The sequence below is a fragment of the Camelina sativa genome, chromosome 17, assembly GCF_030686135.1.
Source record: "Camelina sativa cultivar CO46 ecotype springtype chromosome 17, ASM3068613v1".
Lineage (NCBI taxonomy): Eukaryota > Viridiplantae > Streptophyta > Magnoliopsida > Brassicales > Brassicaceae > Camelina > Camelina sativa.
The window spans coordinates 14,491,392-14,504,297 of NC_141896.1; the positions used below are offsets into that span (position 1 = coordinate 14,491,392).

Here is a 12,906-nt window from a genome sequence, read left to right on the forward strand (position 1 = left end):
GATGAGATTCATCCTCTCTCACAATCGTGTGATCCATGATAAACAGTCCCTGAAAAAATTATTTATTAATCAGTTAGATGATAAAAAAAAAAAAAATTGACGTGTTTATGTTTGTTAAACGTAAGTTATAGGCCACAATGCATCAAACATATAAACACAAAAGAGAATATCTGGGAATAAAAATAAAATTCAAATCCAACTAGCAAAAAATTGTCTCACCAAACAAGAGATAAAAAATATAAAAGAAAACTCAAAAGCAATAATCATATAGAGCCAACATTGCTCTGAATCCAACCAAAACGTTCTTCTACCGACATGTCTATGAAAACATCTTTCATTCCAAGTGAGTGAATCAAGGTAACTGCTTTGTAGCGAATCTGATTTTCTAAGTTAGGAATTTCCTTCATTGCTTCCCAGACATTGTTTTTTTTTTTCACAGCTTCTTTTTCCTCAGCTTCCCGTCTTAGATTTTCTTCTCTTTTCTCAGCTTCTCTTTGTTGTCGTTCTTCCCTTTGTTGTATGACATTAAGGATCTTATTACTAACTATGATCATAGGATCCTCCTCATCAGTTTTCAGCTTATCCACATTGCTAGTAGCTAAGGTTCTAGGCCTCTTCTTTGAAGGAAGTTTATTCATCCGTCCTTTTGGATTTGTGCCTTGAAAGGGTGGTGACAGATCACATTCTCTTGATGCTGATGGATCTTGAGATGAATGTTCAAAAGCCTCATCAATGATTATGCTATCAGTCACTCTTTGAATCTCCCCAATAAAGCTTGGAGCATCCGTGGTATCACCCATTCCAATTGCGGAACCACCGGTAGCTAAGCCACATCCAAATATGAGTTGAAGATCCTCAAATCTTTCATTTGACTCATATCGTAGATGTTTATGTCTAGGATGTTTCTGTAGATAAAAAAAAAATATAGATATATCACTCATACAATATGTACATTTAAATAATGTTGTATGCTTAATCATATATAATCAAATACATACCTTGAAGTACTCTTCCCACACTTCATCCGGAGCGGTGAACCTTTTCATTTCAGGATCCCATCCAAATCCAGAACTGAAACGTTGAAGGTCTAAATAATTGTTGTACAGGCCTCTCAAGTATTTCCATCTACTTAGGTACTGACTGTGATTTTTTTGGCATCCAAGTCTTTCATTAAGAACTGGTAAAATTTTTTGCTCCACAATTAGCTTGCTAAAGTTACCACTGTTATCACGCCAGTTTCGGTGAACTCCATCAACAAGTAGCTCTACTAGCACTTTTGTCTCTTCTGGTCCCCATTGACTATATGGACCCTTTTCCTTACTCTTTTGGGAATCTCCCATTAGCTAAGCATATATTTATAAACAATGTTAAGAAAAATGTTGATAATCACTAGATTATCACACTCGGTCAAAGAAACAAAGAATCAAACACCCAAACATAAAAAGATATAATAAACGATGCAATATGAGAAACCAACGATGAATACAAAACCAAAGATGCAATATGTTACCAATTAATATAACCAAACGATATAATAATCAACAGGAAGATGAGAAAACCTAGCTATACCTGTAGCTTTGGAGATCGGGTATGTTTTCTTTTTGATAAAGCCAAAACCAACGAACGAGTATGTCAAAAGGTGTTGAAAGATATATGATTTTGGCAAAAGATGAGATAAGTAAGAGAATATTCTATAATATTGTTTGAGAAAGTTTGCAAGATTTGATGAGAGTTTTTACAAGATTAGGAAAAACAAATCACAAGATTTTATAAAAACTTTGTAAACAATCTGTTAGAATCATTTATTTTAGACTTTCTATTTTTCAATGATTTTTAAAATCAGCAAGATTTTAAAAAACATAAAGTCATTAAAATTCTCTTAAAATCCCAAACCAATAACCCCCCCTAAGAAGAAGAAGGAAGGAAACGATGTCGTTTAGACTAAAAGAAGTTTTTTTTTGTTTTTCAAAACTACGTCATTTCATCTGTGGCGTCCACGTTAGAAGCCGTTAACGGTTTCTTAACACCGTTACGACTTAGGTATGTATTAGCACAGTTTGAAGAGTTGGGGTTGTAAATTTAAATTTTATTTAATTTAATGTATGAATTTGCACAGAGTTAAACATTATGTAGGAATTGAACATATTCCCTTAGCTGGGGTATGAAATTACCGATTTTCCGGAGAAGCTGTTCATAACCAAGTATGGGGGATGACTCAAATCCGTTGCCGCGAACCAAGGACCTTGGATCACCATCCATCCAATGTCCGATGTTAACATCGACAAACTATACCGTTTGGTCGATGCGTATGAGAATCATGCTTCGAGTTAGCGAGGTGTGGGAGACTATTGATCCTGGATCCACCGATCAGAAGATGAACGACGTTGCAACTGCTCTACTGTTTCAATCCATCCCCGAGTCACTCATCCTGCAAGTTGGAGATCAAGGTTCGGCTAAATCCCTATGGGAAGCCATACGAGCACGTCACCAAGGTGCGGAACGTGTGAAGGAAGCAAGGCTTCAAACCCTACTTGCAGATCTTGATCGGGTGACGATGAACGATACCGACTCCGTTGATGACTTTGCTGGCAAGATCTCAGGCCTAGCATCGCAGTCAGCTTCTTTGGGGGTGATCATTGACGAATCGAAGTTGGTAAAGAAGTTCTTACAAGGACTTCCAAGACACAAATATATTCACATCGTTGCATCATTGGAACAAGTCTTAGACTTAAAGAAAACCGGTTTTGGAGACATAGTTGGTCGCATAAAAGCTTATGAAGAGCGTGTAGGGGAGGAGACCCGAAGTGAAGACCAAGCAAAACTTATGTTCTCTAATTCAAACAATCAAGGAAACTACGGTGGATATCAAGGAAACAGAGGAGGCTATAACAGAGGAGGTTATGGTCGAAGAGGAGGCAGTCGAGGAGGATATGGTCGTGGTGGATATGGTCGAGGTGGTTTTGGTCGTGGTAACTACAGTGGAGATAATTCTGGCAGAGGCAGAGGACGAGGAAGGTTCAATAGCCAGAATCGTGGAGGAGATACTACAGAGCAAGTACAGAACCAGAACCAAAACCAGAATCAAAACCAAAAGAAAGATCTATCTAAAATAATCTGTTGGAGATGTGATAAACCGGGTCACTACGCATCTTCATGTCAAGCGAAAGAAGTTGCACATCAAGAGACAAATTTGAATGAAACTCATGAAGCTGATGCACTTTACGTTCATGAGGTGGTGTTCTTGAACGAGGATAAGGTGTTTCCCAAGAACTATGACACTAACAATGAGAGTATATGGTATCTTGACAACGGTGCTAGCAACCACATGACGGGAAAGAAAGAATTCTTTTCGAGCTTAGATATGAACATCACAGGGAAGGTTAAGTTTGGTGATGGTTCGTTTGTCAACATTGTTGGAAAGGGATCGATTGTATTTGTGGGAAAAACGGGTGAGAGGCGATCACTCAAGGAGATTTACTATATTCCCGACTTGAAGCACAACATTATCAGTCTAGGACAAGCGACTGAATTTGGATGTGAAGTGAACATGAAGGGAGACATGTTAACTTTAAGCGATACTGCTGGGCGGTTGTTGGTAAGAGTCACGAGATCATCAAACCGCTTGTACAAGACGCCAATGGAGGTTGAGTATCCTAAGTGTCTTTATATCCAAGATAATGACACTACTCTAACATGGCATGCACGGCTGGGACATGTAAGTGTTGGAGTGATGAACAATATGGTGAGATAGGGTATGGTTGTTGGAATGCCACAATCTGTTCATGAGAAGAATGTGTGCACTGTATGTTTAGTCGGAAAACAAACCAGAGCTGTGTTTCCTACTGCAACATCCTTTCGAGCAGCTCAAGTTTTGGAGCTGATTCATGGTGATTTGTGTGGACCGATCACTCCACCAACACCAGCTAACAACCGGTATGTCTTCGTCCTTATTGATGACTTTTCGAGATACATGTGGACAATGCTACTGAAGGAGAAAAGCGAGGCTTTCGATCGGTTTAAAAGGTTTAAGGAAGGAATTGAGAAGCAGACAGGTTTGTCTATCAAAACCTTTCGCACCGATAGGGGAGGAGAGTTCACCTCGCTTGAGTTCAACCGGTTCTGTGAAGGAAGTGGAGTCTCTAGACATTTAACTGCACCATATACTCCTCAACAGAATGGTGTAGTTGAGAGAAGAAACCGCACACTAATGGAGATGACAAGAAGCTTACTTAAGGCTATGAAACTGCCGAATGAACTATGGGGAGAGGCCGTACGTCATTCAACATATCTGATTAATCGAGTTCCTACCAAAGCTTTAGCGGGTCAGACTCCATATGAAAGTTTCACGACGAGAAAGCCTAACATCGAGCATCTACGTGTGTTTGGCTGTGTTGCTTATGCTAAGATCATTGGACCACATCTTAAGAAGTTAGATCACAGGTCGAGAACTTTGATCAATCTAGGGACAGAACCAGGTTCGAAAGCTTATAGGCTGTATGATCCAGTTACAAGGAAAGTGTTTGTAAGCGGAGACGTGGTGTTCGACGAGACAAAAGTTTGGGATTGGTCGACTGCAGAAAACCAAACCAATGGAGAACCAGGAAGGTTTAAACTATCTCGTGGTGGGTTTGTAGAAGAAGGAAACGAAGAGGAGAACAATCACGATGACAATGTCGAGCATCATGAACCGGAACAAGAACCTGCAAACCAAGAAGAAGAGATAGAAGATGAACAAAACGTGGATCAAGTAGGTGAAACTCAGCAAGTTGTCACCAGATACGGACGTGTTATCAACAAACCTCGATACCTCAATGATTATGTACTACTAGCTGAACTAGAGAGTGAACAACTTCTGCTTACCATAGATGGTGAACCAGAGTCTGTTTCTGAAGCTTTAAGTTTGCAAGAATGGGTTAAAGCGATGAAGGCTGAGCTGGAGTCAATCGCTAGAAATAAAACGTGGGAGCTAGTTGAGAAGCCGGATGGTGTTAAACCAATAGGGCTAAAGTGGGTGTATAAAATCAAGAAGAAAGCGGATGGATCATTGAACAAGTTCAAGGCAAGACTTGTAGCAAAAGGTTATGTACAACAACAAGGAGTAGACTTTGAAGAAGCATTTGCACCTGTAGCACGAATTGAAACTATTCGACTACTCATTGCTATCGCAGCTTCGAAGGGATGGGAGATTCATCACCTTGATGTGAAAACCGCATTCTTGAATGGTGACTTAAACGAGCTGGTTTATGTGTGCCAACCCGAAGGCTTTGTTAAGAGAGGACAAGAGGATCGAGTGTACAGACTACATAAGGCGTTGTATGGTCTACGTCAAGCTCCAAGAGCTTGGAACGTGAAGCTTGATCATGTTCTGAAGAAGATGAGTTTTAAGAGATGCATCAAGGAACCTACTGTGTATCTTAAGAGCGACAAGAATGAAAGACTGGTGGTGGCAATCTACGTTGATGACTTGTTTGTGACAGGAACTTCGCAAAGAGTCATTGATCAGTTCAAAAAGGATATGTCAAGAGAGTTTGAGATGTCAGATCTCGGCAAGTTGACATATTATCTCGGTATTGAAGTAATACAAGGAGCAGATGGGATAAGAATAAAACAAGAAGGTTATGCTCGAGGTATTCTTGTCGATACTAAGATGGATTTGTGCAACTCAGCGCACATACCAATGGAGCCTGGTATGGAGATATCAAAGGCTGAGAAACAATCTGAGATTGATGCCACAAGATATAGAAGAACAATCGGGTGTTTGAGGTATCTGCTTCATACACGACCCGATTTGGCTTTTGTTGTAGGAGTCTTAAGCCGGTATATGCAGAGTCCGAGAGTGGTACACGGACAAGCTCTCAAACATTTGTTAAGGTATGTGAAAGGAACTACCAACTTAGGCTTGTTCTACAAGCGAGATGGGTTGAGTAAGGTTGTTGGATACAGCGACAGTAGTTACAAGGCTGATATCGATGATGGAAGATGTACTGGAGGTCATGTGTTTTATCTTGGTTCATCATTAATCACTTGGACCTCACAGAAACAACATACAGTGGCGATGTCATCATGTGAAGCAGAGTTTATGGCAGCTACAGAAGCAGCAAAGCAAGCCATATGGTTGAAGGAGCTGCTAAGAGAGATACTTAGTCTAGATAAGAAGATCTTACTAAGGATTGACAACAAGTCAGCCATATCTCTAAGTAAGAATCCAGTGTTTCATGGAAGGAGTAAGCACATACTCACAAAGTACCATTTCATTCCTGAGAGTGTGGAGAATGATCAGATTGAAGTGGAGCATGTTCCTGGTGAAGAACAGAAGGCGGACATCCTTACTAAGCCACTAGCAAGAATCAAATTCAGAGAAATGAGGAACCTGATCGGAGTACAAGTGATTGAAGCACCCGAAGTTCAAGTTGGAATTAAGGGGAAAAATGTTGGATAATTCTAACTTGTGGAAGAAGCTATCTCCTAGGAAGTTGCCAAAAGAGATAGAATAGGAAAAGGAAAAGTTCCTAAGATCAATAAGTTGTAATATGTTAATTCTAATAGGTTTAGGAAAATAAGAAACCTATAAATATAAGAGTCTATGGAGAGGTGTTCCATAAGACTTGAGAGAGAGATTTAGTTTTTGAGAGAGTTTTCTAAATCAATAATATAAGAGAGGTGTTCTTATATCTTCAACTTCTTTTGTTCTTAGACTTTTTATTTGTTTCTTGTTCTTTAGGAATTGGACACACAACATTTTTCTATAACTAATAAAAGGATGAAATAATTGTCGATCTGGCTTTAGTATTTCTATTTTGTTGAACCATATTTTGGTTTATTAGATAGATTTTTCTCCGTGCCTTCGTTATTCATTAACAACACTCTCTCCTTTTTTATTCAATTTTATAGTCTATCGGTAGTTACATATTTAAGTATCACATTGCTGTCAAGACTCGAGCTATTTTCTACATTTTGACTCTTGAGATATGACATACAGTATATGGACTTTGGTACAAAAGTCTTTTAATGCTATTCCATGGGATATCAACTCAATAGATAGTCATCAGATAGATGCGAAAGCCTTATAAAGTTTTAACCAACACATATATTAAGGACTAAGTAATTTTTCTTTTCATTTGGTCATCCTAGTTCACACAACAAAACACAATTGTATGTTACATTAATCCACTAGTAAAAATAAATCATATAGTTACGGAAATATTTGTAGCTATAATGTATTTTTTGTAGCCAAATTAATTTTGTTACTGATTTGTGACAAAAATAGTTAGTAATTGTTTGGTCGTAGCAAAAATTTTTGTCGTAGATAATTGTCGCAAATTGCTACAATATATATACCAACGAAATAATAGTAAATTGCTACGAAATGTCACAGGTTATTGTAGGTATTTGTTACGGAAAGCATTTGAACTATATGTAACAATTAGCTTCAAGAACCCACAAAATGTCTGTCATTGATTTGTGACAGTTAGCTACACTATAACTAGTGATAAAATGGTTACGAATTAATACGCTATAATTATGAGATAAATGAGATATTTATGAATATTAATACTGGTAATTTACAAAAAAAAAAGTTAAAGTTAACAAAAATAATTATATACATAAAAAATTACACATCCAAATGGTTACAAAAAAACATCTACAGCTTCTTTTTCTTCTTCCATTGAAACTTCTTCCTCGAAACATCTTCTTTAATATCCTTAAGAACACGGGTCTTAATTTTTAGCAATTTCTGCGTGAATGATAAAATAAATATAAATCAATTAAAAGTGGAGATATCAGAATATTAAAACACACAAAGACGCAACAATGATACATATAGTAAAGTTAGAACTAAGCATAACGACTTTGAACAACTAATATTGAACTCTAAAGGACCCATAATTTGTTATTTTTGTGTGTGTCTCTGTTCAATGTTAAAGAGAGAGAGAGTACGAAAGATGATAAACCCAGACCAGAATCACTGATAAGCAAAAAAGCTTTGAACAGATAGCCACTGCAACAAAAGAGACAAACATCAATCAATCTCAGTGAAGCTCCTAAACTCATAAGCATCATCTTTTGTCATGTTTCACTCTGATGTCAAGAATTACAAACGGGAAAATCTTACATATGCTTCGAATCTCAAATCAACATTAATTAGGTTAAGAACCCAATACGAAAATTCGAAAAGTTAAATGAGTCATATTTAAATCCAACCCAACCGAAAGATCTAAATTGAGCAGAAGCTAGAATGAATGAAGAAGACAACAAAAAGGAGGAGAAGACATACCCTAGGATGAATCGAGGTCAACGAAGCCGGAGAGTGAGAAAGAAGGATACAAGGTGAACATCCGTCGAGCAAAGAGTGTGAAGCCGATGTTAAAGATCCCATTCGAACGGAGAGAAACTGGAGGGCGAGAAGTACAAGTGAAAGCAGCCATGGCTATGAGAGAGGGAAGGAAGCCAAAGATCTTGTAGAGACGTGTGTAAATCTCGAGGTAAAAGAAGTAAATGTATCCGTTGATTTTACTTTTATCAACGGTGGATATCGAATGAGGTGCGATCCTCACCTTATAGAACTAGCCAATCAGAAACAAGTCTTTTTTTTTTTTTTTTTTTTTTTTTTTGACAACAAAAGATCAGCTCAAACGAGCCAATTGACTGTTTATTTGTATTTTAATAGTTTTCCTTATATTATTTTTTTTAATTACTAGATTAATTTTTAATTCGTGATAAATTGATAAACTATAGTCAATTTTTATGCATGATGTTATAGCTCGCTTGGTTAGTTGAGTTCTAATGGCAAGAGAAATATGTAATGGCTGCTGGATTGTTTTCTGTTAGTATTAATATCAATATACTAATGCCTTTTTTTGTTCTTCAGTTGATATGCATATTGTCGGATATATTATTAGGACATTCTGTGTTTGTACTCCTAGTAGATTATGAATGGCTTAACCTATATAATTTTGCTTTGTTCTAATGTTGATAATTGAACATTTTAGCTTTAATAACATCTATGTTGTTTTGTTCTTATGTCATCATCTCCACCACTTTCCTTTGTTCTTAATGTCTATGTAATTTTGCTTTGTTCTTATGTCATCGTCTCCACTACTCTATGTTGCAAACACTAATACCTCACACCCACAATTACCCACAACACATTGACACAATATGTCCGCTACAGTTATCTATACTATTATTCTCTGTCGTTAAATTGCTACAAGTGCTTGTACATATTTTTTGTTACGAATAATTTGTCGCAACTTGACATTTTCGTAACTACGCCATAGCTACAAATAATTCTGTCCCGAAATCTGTAGTAAGTTTACTACAAATTTAATCTGTAGCTTTTTGTCTTTACCTTGCTATGAATACTAACTAATTTGCCACAAATTTATTGATCTAATATTTTGTTTTTTTCAGTAACTTTTTGTGACTATTTTTAGCTATTACTTATTTCGTAGCAATATTCTGTAACTATATGATCTATTTTTACTAGTGAAATTGTAACTATAACTTAAAAGAAAATAAATCCATAATCATATCTGCCGGAAAAGATATTAAATTAAATTGATCCTCAATTATGAAACATTTCTTTTCATTTATCTCAAATATAAACTATATTTATCCAGGCCAGTCATCAAATCATTTGCAAGCCATTTACAAAATTTACTAAACTCATATTAATGTGCTCAAAATATTATTAAAGAATACCAAATTAAATTAGAATCCCAATACACACTATTTGTACACGCTTAAAGACAGCCTTGCTAATTTATACAATCTCCATCAAAGTCCATGTAGAAATAGAGAGACCCATGCATGCATGACAGCATATCTCCACTTCACACGTAACTACGTGGGAAGCTCACTTCCACTGAAACCAAACAAGCCTCCCACAAATTCTATTCCCTCATTTATTTCTCTATATATACAATTTCACTTAACCACAGACTCTATCCTCTACACTAATTAGCACATTTCATTAATATACCACACACAAACATACACACATTACCAAACAACATTGTACTAATATTATATGGAAAACAGTTATGTTGGTCAACAAGAGCAATGCTTCTCTTCCATTGACCAAGTGTCTTACAGAGGCGTCCGCCAGAGAAAATGGGGCAAATGGGTGTCGGAGATACGAGAACCCGGTAAGAAAACCCGGATTTGGCTCGGGAGCTATGAGACAGCCGAGATGGCGGCAGCGGCCTACGACTCTGCATCTCTTTATCTCCGAGGGTGTGGGTCTCATCTGAACTTCCCCGAGCTTGCCCACAGCTTTCCTCAACCGGCAAGCTCCAGTTCCAATCACGTTCAAGCTGCTGCTCAAGAGGCAGCACTAATGTTTAAACCGGATGGGTCTAATGAACCAGAACTCGGTTCTAGTCAGGGGCTTTCTCGGGTCGGATCGTCTCCGGATCAGATTCAGGCGATTAATGAATTTCCATTGGACTCTCCGAGGTTGGGATGGATGCATGACTTGGCAGTTAATGATTGTGCAGAGTTGTACGGACATTATTTTGTCCAATACGATAGGGATGATTTTTATGAAATGCAGCACCAACAGTCCATATGGGATTTTAGTTGATATTAATCTGCTAAATTACTGAAAAAATTACTCGATTCTTTTTATGATGTGTCACCAACCATTTACGGTATATATCAATTTAACAGAGTTAATTACCACAATCAAAATCGCCATTGATCTAATTCCTTTAACTTCACAGTAGATATATGAACTAAATTCTAGTTGGATTATACTTCCAATTCCATGTTTTTTTTTGCCATAAGATAATTTTTGTAAGTCTATAATAATATCACAGATTAGATTGTAAACTTAATTCTTTTTCATTGTTAATGCTATATTTACAGTTAGGAAGAAAAAAAACTAAGAATGAAATGAATCGCGTTATGACAAAATGATATTAAACTCTCTCTCTCGAAAGTAGTTAAAAAAAAAAAAAAATTAGCAACAACGACTAACGAGTGTAATAGTTTTATGGGTCAAATTATTTGCGACATAAGTATTCAAAATTTTCCTGATTCACATACACATAGTATGAAATCTCCAAATCATATATCGAAAGATGATGTAACTATGATAGAAGATTATATATATTTCTTCGACATGGCAAAATTATAGGATGTAAACTTTGATAGAGATTATATATTTTTGTTAGAATTTTTTGTCGACATGGCGAAAAAAAAGAGGAACTGATTTGATTATGGTCGACATTGCAATAGAGGGAGATAGACAACATCACAATACAAAGTACCGTGTCTCCTACCGCCGGTCAAAGGGTTCGGTCCCTTTCACGCACATGCCTCCCATAAACCAGAATTAATGAATATGTTAAGAGTTAATTAATTAATCCTATGAAGTTCTTTAACACTAGTAGAAATTGTCATATCATATTTACTTATTCCATAGGTTCATATATAGGTTCGAGTATGTACATAATTCTTAATTACTCTTTTTTTGGAATAGTGTTAAAGTACACTCATGAGTTCTTGAACAAAAGAACATGTGAGTTCAAAAGAATAGAATATAAAGCAATATTTTGTTATACTTGTTGAATTCACATGTAGGGTCCGTCGAGAATATGATGTTGTGGAGAGATTCAATAATACAGAAAGGGTGGTTAGACTGAGACCAGAGACCTTTTTGACCACCGGATGGTCCGTACTGATTGCGATACGGTGTGGTGGTTAGTGGCGGTGGTGACCATTATGCAGCCACGTCACGCAACCATATCTTCTTCTTTTTTCTTTTTCTTTTTTTTTTTTGTTTTCTTGAGAATTCGACGCACGAGGTTTTACTATAAATCAATAAATTATTTGGATGCAGAACATTTTTTGCTAGTCCGGCTTTAGTATTACTGTTTTTTAGTTTTATTTTAATGGGCTTCTCCGCACCTTCGTTATGAAAAATACACTTTTTCTTTCTTTCTTTTTTTCTTTTCTTTTTCTGGTCAATGTGATAAATAGTCTATGAGTAGTTTACATATGTTATCAGCACATTTGCTGTCAAAGCTGGAGCATTTCCTAGATTTTGACTCTTGATATTTACATGGCATCAACTAGATCGATTCGAGAGCTGAAGTCCGAATTAACACTTACAAAGGACTGGAATTGGTAACTTCTCTTTACATTTGGTCTTATAATAAGTTCCCACACAAAAAGACACAATATAAATTGAATTACATGACATAGATTAATATTTAATCTGCCAGCAAAAATATTAAAGTTATTGATCTTTATGATTTTTTTTTTGTTTCAATATATATGAAATCTATGTTGAAAGGTTAAAAAAATTTTGGAACTTTTTGATCATATTAAAATATCTACAAATCTACAATATTATTACAGTGACCAATATTTAATATTTTAAATTTTTATCTTATTTTTATCTAGTTAAAATATATATAATACTAGATGAATACCTGCGCTATGCGCGGGCTTATAGCTTACCGCTTTTTAAACAATTTGATTTTTTATGTAGAGTTTATCTATTTTTTAATTGTGGAAATCTTGAAAAATATAATTTGATTTTGATATTTTTTTTATACTTCAAATAGCTTTTTTCATTTTGCAATTGAATTATTAGATACATGCATAGACAACTTTATTTTGAAAGCTTAACCATTTTACAATTCTTGTCTAAAACTTCTAAAAAAAATATTCCAGATGAAAGCTTGATCTAAAGATGCATATTTTGTAACAAAGAGTTTTTTAGCTTCTCAATTATATACTATGAACTACTAACATTTTAATTTATCAAGATTGATTAAGATAGACATCTTCCTTTCATGTTAGCTCTTCAATTTCTTGAATATAACTCTAGAATTATTTTATTTTTTTATAAGAATTTCATTTAATTTTATTTTTGACAATTTCTAAATATTAGAA

General features: G+C 35.8%; 1 protein-coding gene and 2 pseudogenes across 1 annotated transcript; 2 read left to right on the plus strand and 1 right to left on the minus strand.

Annotated features, from left to right (window-relative positions):
- Positions 1 to 263: 263 nt before the first annotated feature.
- Positions 264 to 1,340, minus strand: LOC104759654 (uncharacterized protein At2g29880 pseudogene; annotated as a pseudogene).
- An 863-nt stretch (positions 1,341 to 2,203) lies between these two features.
- Positions 2,204 to 3,751, plus strand: LOC147923724 (uncharacterized). The gene has a single exon (XM_087496532.1). It carries the CDS (start codon positions 2,204 to 2,206, stop codon positions 3,749 to 3,751), a length of 1,548 nt encoding a protein of 515 aa, XP_087352658.1.
- A 6,213-nt stretch (positions 3,752 to 9,964) lies between these two features.
- Positions 9,965 to 10,617, plus strand: LOC104757730 (ethylene-responsive transcription factor ERF022 pseudogene; annotated as a pseudogene).
- Positions 10,618 to 12,906: the final 2,289 nt, after the last annotated feature.

Coding starts and splice junctions, on each gene's coding strand:
- LOC147923724 (XM_087496532.1), top strand. CDS start 2,204: ATGGGGGATGACTCAAATCCGTTGCCGCGAACCAAGGACCTTGGATCA.